General features: G+C 48.5%; 2 protein-coding genes across 2 annotated transcripts; one reads left to right on the top strand and one right to left on the bottom strand.

Annotated features, from left to right (window-relative positions):
* Positions 1-3,984: 3,984 nt before the first annotated feature.
* Positions 3,985-5,840, top strand: LOC125510370 (RHOMBOID-like protein 2). Its single transcript, XM_048675521.1, has 5 exons — positions 3,985-4,541; positions 4,658-4,821; positions 4,902-5,065; positions 5,184-5,437; positions 5,536-5,840. Exons 1-5 carry the CDS (start codon positions 4,000-4,002, stop codon positions 5,645-5,647), a joined length of 1,236 nt encoding a protein of 411 aa, XP_048531478.1. The 5' UTR covers positions 3,985-3,999; the 3' UTR covers positions 5,648-5,840.
* Positions 5,841-6,159: 319 nt separating this feature from the next.
* On the bottom strand, positions 6,160-10,053 carry LOC125510359 (COP9 signalosome complex subunit 1-like). Its single transcript, XM_048675510.1, has 6 exons — positions 9,577-10,053; positions 9,136-9,456; positions 8,432-8,548; positions 8,253-8,338; positions 6,655-6,889; positions 6,160-6,557 (listed from the first exon to the last, which is right to left on the bottom strand). The coding sequence occupies exons 1-6, from the start codon at positions 9,946-9,948 to the stop codon at positions 6,378-6,380; spliced, it is 1,311 nt and encodes a 436-aa protein (XP_048531467.1). The 5' UTR covers positions 9,949-10,053; the 3' UTR covers positions 6,160-6,377.
* Positions 10,054-10,462: the final 409 nt, after the last annotated feature.

Genomic DNA, 10,462 nt, shown 5'->3' with positions numbered 1-10,462 from the left:
TCAAGATGAGATCTAGAGGGGGGCGGCCAAGGGGGTGGCTTGCCCCCCAAGCAGGGGGGGGGGCCCCCTCTAGGGTTTCCCCCCCAACCCTAGGTGCATGGGCCCAAGGGGGGATGCGCCCAGCCCACTTGGGGCTGGTTCCCTTTCCTCTACGGCCCATGAGGCCCTCCGAGAGAGGTGGCCCCTCCCGGTGGACCCCCGGAACCCCTCCGGTGGCCCCGGTACAATACCGATATGCCCCCGAACCTTTCCGGTGACCGTATGACAACTTCCTATATATAAATCTTCACCTACGGACCATTCCGGAACTCCTCGTGACGTCCGGATCTCATCCGGGACTCCGAAAAACATTCGGTAATCACATACAAGTCTTCCTAATAACCCTAGCGTCATCGAACCTTAAGTGTGTAGACCCTACGGGTTCGGGAACCATGCAGACATGACCGAGACAACTCTCCGGCCAATAACCAACAGCGGGATCTGGATACCCATGTTGGCTCCCACATGTTCCACGATGATCTCATCGGATGAACCACGATGTCGAGGATTCAAGCAATCCCGTATACAATTCCCTTTGTCGATCGGTACGTTACTTGCCCGAGATTCGATTGTCGGTATCCCAATACCTCGTTCAATCTCGTTACCGGCAAGTCACTTTACTCGTTCCGTAACACATCATCCCATAACCAACCCTTAGTCACATTGAGCTCATTATGATGATGTCTTACCGAGTGGGCCCAGAGATACCTCTCCGTCATATGGAGTGACAAATCCCAGTCTCGATTCGTGCCAACCCAACAGACACTTTCAGAGATACCCATAGTGCACCTTTATAGTCACCCAGTTATGTTGTGACGTTTGGCACACCCAAAGTATTCCTACAGTATCCGGGAGTTGCACAATCTCATGGTCTAAGGAAAAGATACTTGACATTAGAAAAGCTTTAGCAAACGAACTACATGATCTTGCGCTATGCTTAGGATTGGGTCTTGTCCATCACATCATTCTCCTAATGATGTGATCCCATTATCAATGACATCCAATGTCCATGGTCAGGAAACCGTAACTATCTATTGATCAACGAGCTAGTCAACTAGAGGCTCACTAGGGACATGTTGTGGTCTATATATTCACACATGTATTACGATTTCCGGATAACACAATTATAGCATGAACAATATACAATTATCATGAACAAGGAAATATAATAATACCATTTTATTATTGCCTCTAGGGCATATTTCCAACACACAAGGTATCAGACAGGGGGACCCAATCTCCCCATACTTGTTCTTGTTAGCAGTAGAGGGCCTTTCGTGCCTGTTAAAATCTCGAGGCGAGTCATCAAACCTACATGGAGTACAAGTGGCACCCTCGGTGCCGCATGTGAACCATCTTCTTTTTGCAGATGACAACCTGCAGTTTTTCAAGGCGAATAGTGTGGGAGCAGATGAGGTCAACCAGGTCTTGGACATCTATTGTTAGGCCACGTGACAACGTATAAACTATGGTAAATCATCAATATTTTTCAGCAAGGGTGTTCCGGGAAGTGTTCGAGATGAGGTCAAGCAAACTCTTCAAGTTCCTAATGAGTCTCTTAATGAGAAATATTTGGGTATGTCTTCTGATGTTGGATCTTCAAAGAATGGAGCTTTCAAGTTTTTGAAAGATAGATTATGTCGCAAAATTCAAGGGTGGATTGAGAAGACACTCTCTTCAGCAGGCAAGGAAGTTTTGGTTAAATCAGTGGCGCAAGCTATACCTGTTTTCTCTATGTCTTGTTTAAACTTCCGAGGGGACTTTGTGAACATCTCAACATGCTAATGAGGAAGTTTTGGTGGGGCAGCAAAGATGGTCACCGGAAACCAAGTTGGGTATCTTGGGAGGCGATGACTTAACCAAAGGCGACGGGTGGATTAGGCTTCAAGGACTTTGAACTTTTTAACCTTGCAATGCTAGCAAAACAGGCCTGGAGGGTTTTGCAACAACCAAACTCGTTGAGTGCCCGGATACTTAAGAGTGTTTATTTTCCAGATTCAACGATATTGCAAGCGGAGTTAGGCTCTCGCCCAAGTCAAATATGGAGAGCTATCAAAGAAGGACTAGATATTCTGAAGCTGGGACTTATAAAATGCACTGGTAATGGGAATTCTATTGATGTATGGATGGACAACTGGATCCCTAGAGATGAAATGCTCCGAGCTTATGGCAGTAAGATTGCAAATCCACCCAGTCTTGCTTTAGATTACTTCAACTTAAGTATGGCCTCATGGGACAAGCAAAAAATTGAACAGACCTTTATGCCAATGGACGTTGTAGCAATCCTAGAAATTCCTATATGCACCCGCAACTTTGAGGATTATTGGGCTTGGCACTTTGAAAGAAATGGCAAGTTTACCGTCTGCTCGGCTTATAGGATGATGGTGGCGACACGGAATTGGAAGGGGGCTTGGCTCGAGGGAGCTGCGGGACCCTCAATTGTGCGTAATGAGGAGAAGTCATGGAAACTATTGTGGAATGTGTAGGTACCAGCAAAAATCATAATGTTTTTGTGGCGATTAGCAAGACAGTCTCTCCCTACCGAAGATATACGAGCTCACCATAATATGTCTACCACTAGCTCTTCTGGTTTCTTTGACTCCCGAGATTCTTGGAGACACTCCCTCCTTGAGTGCTCAATGGCAAGATGTGTCTGGGCGTTAGAAGATGGGGAAACGATAGACCAGATGATCGCCACTAAGGAACCAAACGTGAAACAGTGGATCTTCACCCTCATGGCATATTTGCCTTATAGCAGCTTTGTTCGAGTGGCTGTCACCCTTTGGTCCATCTGGACGGCGCGGCGAAAGTTTATACACGAGGGGATCACACAAAGCCAGCAGGCCACTTCCCTTTTTGTGAGCAGGTTCATTAGAGAACTAGAGCTGATTCATGCAAAGCCTCAAATCAATTTACGGGGAGCCCCTTGGGTAACTAGGGCAGCACATGCAAGGCCAAAAGCACCTCCGGCGGGATTTGTAAAGATCCACGTGGACGGAGCGCTCTTTTGCGATCGACGAGGATCTGCGGCAGCAGTATGCTGGGACCAGGGGGCAACTACCTGGGGAGCTCTGCTCTGGTCTTAGCCGGGGTCACAGACCCACCTACTTTGGAAGCAATAGCATGTAGAGAAGGTCTTGCTTTGGCTGATGATCTTCTTCTGGGGAACCTAATCGTCGCTTCGGACTGCAAGCAGGTTGTCGACGACATCAAGCTCAGCAACCAGGGATCATATGGTTTGGTGATAACAGAAATTAAGTTGCGTTCTTTGGATTTTATTTGTAGTTCCGTCTTTGAAAGTCGTTCTTCAAACGGTGAAGCTCATAGTTTAGCTAAGCATATACTATCTCTCGGTGCGGGGCGCCACATGTGGTTGGCTAACCCTCATAATCCAAATTGTATCCCACTCCATGTATATTATGATCAATAAAGCTTAGCTTTGTCCTACAAAAATATGGGGTCAAAGCCCATCCATAATTCCACAATCTCTACTTTTGGGGACATAGACTCTCTAGAGGACATGTGATGGTTGCAGGGAGAAGAGAGAAAGACATGTTATTTGTCATCAATACATGACCAAAAATAGAACAAAACATTATGTTTCTATATTTTTTTTCATGGCCATGCACAGGCATTCAGCTAGCATTATTTGACGAGCAGTCAATTCATTCCAAAAGTGTTTACATCCCCGTCGGGGCAAGTGATAACTCATGGAGGGATAGTGACTGCCCGACATGGCGAGTGCAGGCACGGCACACCGTATGCCCGAGGCCTCTCGCGCGCGGGCCGGCCAAACTCGTGGCGTCGCGCGGCACGAAAACTGGCTCGGCCACAAGGTTGCCTGCCGTTTACTGTCTACGGGAACCACGTCGCGCTCGCGCCGGCACCAGATTCGGCACACAGCCAGAACCACGTTCCACCGTCAGGCCAGCACAGCACCCACTGTCAGCAGGCCACGGCATGCCAACCCGCCCCCGCCCGTGCAGCCGTGCTAGGCTAGAGCTAAACCGCGTCCACCCCACGCGGCTGAGGCAAACGCACCACCAGCCGCTGCGCCATTTATCACCCTGCCGCCTCGCCTCGCCTCCCACCTTTTCCACTACCCCGCCGCCGTTACCACTCTCCACGACACCGCAGCCGATTAGAGCCGTTGCTCCAGGAACGCAGCTCGCCACGCGACAGCTCGCTACCCCGTCGTACGTCGTGGGCGCCATGGCCGGCTCGCGGCGCGACGTGGACCGGAAGGAGAAGGCCCCGCCGGCGGCGGCGCCGCAGCAGCAGCAGCCGGGGCGCGAGGAGGAGAGGGAGTGGGTGCCGTGGATCGTGCCGGTCATCGTGACCGCCAACGTCGCCCTGTTCGCCGTGGCGATGTACGCCAACAACTGCCCCGCGCACGCGCGCGGCGGCCGCGGCGGCAGGAGGTGCGTCGGCGCGGGGTTCCTCCGCCGCTTCGCCTTCCAGCCGCTCAGCCAGAACCCGCTCCTCGGGCCCTCCTCCGCCACGTGAGTGATCCGTCGATCTCGTCTCCCCAACAATTCGGCTCTCGCCGCTTCGATTCCTTCGATTCAGCGAGAGATTTGCCATCTCTTACGCTCGCGGTACATACTGTCGTCTTCAGATTGCAGAAGTTGGGCGCTCTCGTGTGGGACAAGGTGGTGCACGAGCACCAGGGGTGGAGACTCGTGACGTGCATCTGGCTCCACGCCGGCGTCGTCCACCTGCTGGCCAACATGCTCAGCCTCGTGCTCGTCGGGCTCAGGCTCGAGCAGCAGTTCGGATTCGGTACGCGTTCATCTCCGGAACTGACACTCCAATTACCTGAACATTCTGAACTGATATTGTTCCCGTCAATTTGGTTGCAGTGAGAGTCGGCGTCATCTACCTCGTGTCCGGCGTCGGGGGCAGCGTGATGTCATCCCTGTTCATCAGAGACAACATCTCCGTGGGCGCGTCCGGTGCGCTCTTCGGGCTCCTCGGAGCCATGCTCTCGGAGCTCTTCACCAACTGGACCATCTACACCAACAAGGTGGGTGCATCTCCAACCAATTCTGCACATATTCTGCAGCGGTAGCAGCACCAGCAGTACTTCGTTCTGAAAATCCGTCGAGTTTCTGACACTGTCGACGTGGCCGGAATGCGTGCAGGCGGCGGCGCTGGTGACGCTGCTGTTCGTGATCGCGGTCAACCTGGCGATCGGCATCCTGCCGCACGTGGACAACTTCGCGCACATCGGGGGGTTCCTCACGGGGTTCCTGCTCGGCTTCGTGCTGCTCATGCGCCCGCACTACGGCTGGGCGCAGCGCTACGTGCTGCCGTCCTCCGTCAAGGACGTCGGCCGGAAGTTCCTGGCCTACCAGTGGGCTCTGCTCGCCGTGGCCTCGGTCCTGGTCGTCGTCGGGTAAGCAAAGCGGCAACGACATCTTTCTTGTTGAGTTGGGTTTAGGTGGGCTCTGGACTTCCGGTTGACTGATGCTGCATTGCTGTTGTCCTGCGCAGGCTGGCGGTTGGGATGGCGATGCTCTTCCGAGGGGTGAACGGCAACGAGCACTGCCAGTGGTGCCACTACCTCAGCTGCGTGCCGACCGCCAGATGGAGCTGCGGGAAGTGAAATGGGAGCAAGCAACTTCGTGGACCTCCATATTACTTTGTTCTTTTCCGCACAGTCATTTTGATGCGCAGATGCTGTATATACGATATGAGTACTGCTATATGACGAATTACACCCCGGGGTTTACTCGATGACTGTTTCGTTCGGTTGTTTGATTTGAAAAGGGGGGAATATCTTGAATCTTCCACCTGCATGTGCCTGACAGCGCGGATGCCTTTTAAATTTGTGTGCCAAACAGATCCATCTTTATATAATTTTACCCAATGATTAGTTATCATGCATGGTACAGCTTTGAGATTCCACAAAGCCAAGTCAAAAACTGGTCGGTGCAGATTATAGAAATGGCTTCATGTAGGAAATGTTTTATTTTTCCGCACCGAAAGCAAGTGGTAATGAATGGTTTCACAACCAAAGCGATTCCAGTCAGAACATACTATCAGCAATTCTTAATTTCTTGTACTGCAAGTGCGGCGGTAGTAAACTGTTAAAAGCGACAGCACACAAACTCCAAATAAGTCTATACGAAAACTCCAAAATGAATGCCAGTAATAAGTAGTACAAAATTAACCACATGGTCTCCGCAAAAGACGTGCATGGCAGGAGTAATATTATCTTTGTCTAGTATCTTAGCTTGAATATTCCGATCATGACATGAAACACTTGACTATGGCACGAATCATCACTAAAATCGCTCAATGCACCTATGGCCCGAACCAAGGAGAACTTGTTTTCACACCTTCCTTTCTGCTGCCTTCTGGCTGAACTCGTGCTTGAGAAGGTTCGCCCTCAGAAGCATGGACTTGACATCTCTCTCAAACTCATTGCCAGTCTGCAGTGCACGCTGGAAAGTTCCATTCCTTTGGTCGGCGTGGCTTGCGTATAGAATCTTGTTGTGTGAGTCGATACGAGCCTGCATATAAATTAAAGAAACGAGAAGATCAGCAAATTAGCCCTGCAGGTGTTGCAAACTTGCAATACATGTTATACAAGGCATCTTTGTTAGGTACCTGTATTTTGTTATCAGTGATAAGCGCTGCCAGCTCTTTCTCTAGCAGGGACACAGATGTCTGGAAGGCAACAGCCATCAAGTTGAGATCAACAGATATGAATGGGAAAGTGTACTGTATGATGGCTTTGTGTCGAATGTCCTTGTACAGAGTTTCTATATGCCCATGCAGATGCATATCCAGCAGCAGGTTTGACTTCAGCTTCTCAAGATATCCCAGACATGACCCATAGCGGCTGGTATTAATTGCGATTAGTTAATAAAAAACGTGTATAAAGAATAAAAATGTATGTTTATGAAGAAAAAAGGCACGGCGTAGTAAAAAACAAAGGAATTAATCTACTGCACAAATGCATAAACAACATCATATGGTAGAAGGTTCAACACATCTCATAATGAATCCAGCTACAATGTGAGAATCCAGGTGAATAAATAGACAACTGAGGAAACTATTCCTTATTAGACAACAACAACCAAATGTGACAGGTTTTTGTTGGTTCAGTTTTTATAGTTTATCCACCAGTCAATGACCACATCGTATCAGTGCAAGTGACAAGCAAAGAGAGCAATTGCTGTCTTATTAGATTGGAAGGAATGACAGCAGGACCTCTCTTAATTCATAATTCTGCCATAAAGTTATGGCATCCACTGTAAAGAGTGGGCAACAGGGTTTGAGCATGGATGCACAGGGTGCTCGACGGCATGCCCAGCTAACTGAGGCAACTGCTTCGCCCAGAACGTGGCCTTTGAGATGTCTCACCGAAAATCATTCGAAATTTATTTTACCTGACTAATGAACAACTTAAGTATGTTCTCTTTCAAGTTAAAAAACACATCACTTACAAATGATAGGATGACAAGTCAATTGACAATCAGAAACGGCCAGAGCATGTTAACAAAAGATACAACATCATCATTTATATCACTGGCTTCATAAATAATTGAAGATTTAAAACGCCAAAGAACAGGAATGCCCAGAAGTGGCTTGGTACTTATCTATTTGGAAGAAATTTACCATCTGGATAATGCCGCTTTGAGCTCCAGGCTAAAATAACTATTTTTGGGTCCCCAAACTTCCATTTTTGTGCCAAACTTTTTCCGGATAAAACGTCAATTTAAGCAAAATTTTATGCCACAATGTGTGGAACTAGACCACCTGCCTATGATGCAAACAACTTTTTTTAAGGCAAGGTGCAAACGGGGACCAAAATGACCCCTTCAAATCTTTCAGGGCCTAACAAGGAACTGGGAGTAAATTTGGAGTACCAAACTTTCCCCTGTTTGAAATACTGGACCAACTGTATACTACTAAAACAACGTGAATGAGCTATAAATTATCCTGCTGCTGACATCACGATCCCTCTAAACAAGTAAAACAAGACTCACTAAGCAACCATACATTTCATATGCTTAATTCACCCAAAGATCCCCATCTGTTATGTAGAAGACCGGAGCTCCTACCATATCGTTCATAATACTCTTTGCTATAGGACCAATAGATTAAAAAAGAACTTCATCCCGCAGAAAAATATACAGTTCAATAAAGCATTAAGGGAGAAAATTAATTGCAGCACTTGCATCCTAGATTCCTACTAGTACCTTGCATAAAAATCATTTACCAGCTCCCTTACTTCAGGCACTAACTCCAAGAAATTGCAAAAATTGTAGTTGTCAATAACTTTGCTCTGTATCAAATGAGGAAATTAATCTGGTTTAGCCAGAACAATTAACATAAAAGATCCATGTGAAGGGAAAAAATAGTTCAGGCAAAGATGAACCTTCAGCTCTGAGCGATCAAAAGAAGCAAGCGCGCATAGTGCACCATAGACAGCAACATCGTGTGGAGCTATAACTTCAGAATAGTTGCTCCTTAGCTCTGATCCTGTCTCTATAAACTTCAGAAGGGGGCACACTTTTAATTCCCGCAGTCAACTTAACAGTTCTATTACTATTATCAAGTGTGAATATGAAATAACTAACTGAACCATAAAAAATGGCATATTTGTTATGTGGTTCTTCACAAAAGAAAAAGTTGGTAGATACCAATTATTGGGCTTTATGTCCAGCCCGAAATAGAAATTGATATATCTATAGCATAATGAGTTTTGTCGTGAGAAAAGGACAAAGGAATACATATTTACTCAGTTTTGTACAAATTATCCAGATTTCCTGAAAAGGGAGTAAACAAACTGACAAACATAGCAATGTACCCTATACTAATAAAGTTAGGGGATCCCTTTACTTGTTTCATTTCCTTACTTCTAATAAACCACAGCTTACAATAATATCACTGCCGAAATCTCCAATAGCACAACGGTTGCAATTTTAAAACACACCAGCTATTCGAGCCAATGTAGTGGAACAGTTCAAAGTTCCAACAGATTAAATGTGCATGCTTCATGAATCCCTGATAAACAGATGTAGCAACACGAAATACTAGGATAGAAACAATAACAAGTAAAGGAGATTCTAGTGCACTAACCTTCCGGGCAGCAAGTTTGTACTTGTTTGTTTCCATGTAGGCTAATCCAGCAGCAGCTCGCAACTTGGCGGCAGTAATACGATCCAAATCGTCTGGGGTCTGCTCCGCCTTGATGACATAATTTGACACGTGCATAAACTGCCCCAGCTCAATGCTAACAAGTATGACATTCAAGCACATCTGAACAACATGCTTCGAGGTAGTGCAGTAATCGCGGGTCCTGATATAGCTCTTGAAGGCGTCTGAAAGGTGGCCTTGAGCATAGTGGAAATCACCAAGGTCATTGTAGCCCATCCGGATACTCTCTTTGATCAGATTGGTCTGCAGGTAGAGTGATTTCAGAACACACGCCAATGCGTCGCTCATTGCGTCAAGCAGAAATGGCGACCATATACAATCCTAAAACAAACAAAAAGGGAGCGAAGTTTAGGGTTCCGGTACCCTGTAGACATTGAGCTCGCTGTCAAGCTTATCCTTGCGCAGCAGGGCGCGGCGCTCGACGGCGTCGGACCAGGGCTGGTCGGCGGTGTAGCGGGGCCCAAGGCGGCCGGCGATCTTGGCGGAGACGTCGCGGTGGAGGGCCGTGTCCTCGCCCTTGAGGGCCCAGTCGTAGGCCAGCCGGAGCGCATCCAGCCGCATCTGCTCCGACCCGCACTTCTCCGCGATGAAGAGGAGCCGCCCCACGCGCGTGCGCCCCGAGTACTGCGCCGCGTACGCCTCCACGTCCAACTGGTCCCCGGACACCAGCGCGTGCGAGGACTCTCCGCCGTCCGCGGGCGCGGGGGCGGTCGGGAGCTCGTCCTCGACGTCCATGGCGTTAAACCCTAGAGAAACGGCCGGGCGGAAGCAAAGGAGCGGGGAGGCGACGGCGAGATAGAGGTGGACTTGGTTTGATACGAAATGGGAAGTGGAGGGGTTGGTCTGTAAATCCGCGTCCGCGTCAGGCAGAACTGTTTGGGAGACGCGCGGTGCGCATCTATTTGTCGCACAGGCACTACAACGACCTCCGGCCCGCCGACGCCACCTTCTCGCTAGACCTTATATCGGCCCAAATGAAGAGTGTGGCAGAGCAGAAAATCAGGCCCGTAGAACATACCACCTATTTGACGCCTGTAGCGCCACTTACCTTCCGTGGCGCTCACGCGCAGGCCGACAAGGCCTGGCCCAACACAGGCCGATGGTCGGTAACTCGCTCGTGTCCCAGCCTCGCTTGTCCTTTTGTTTCTATTAATTGGTTCGCTTTTTTTGCTCTGATTTCTTTTTTGTGCTGCGTTGTTCACTGAAAAAAAACGGTTGCCAGTGTTTTAAAGTATTTTTTGTGACTTTA

The sequence above is a fragment of the Triticum urartu genome, chromosome 1 (genome assembly GCF_003073215.2).
Source record: "Triticum urartu cultivar G1812 chromosome 1, Tu2.1, whole genome shotgun sequence".
Taxonomy (NCBI): domain Eukaryota; kingdom Viridiplantae; phylum Streptophyta; class Magnoliopsida; order Poales; family Poaceae; genus Triticum; species Triticum urartu.
Note: the sequence above shows the minus strand (reverse complement) of the source record. Positions and strands in the feature narration are given on the sequence as shown.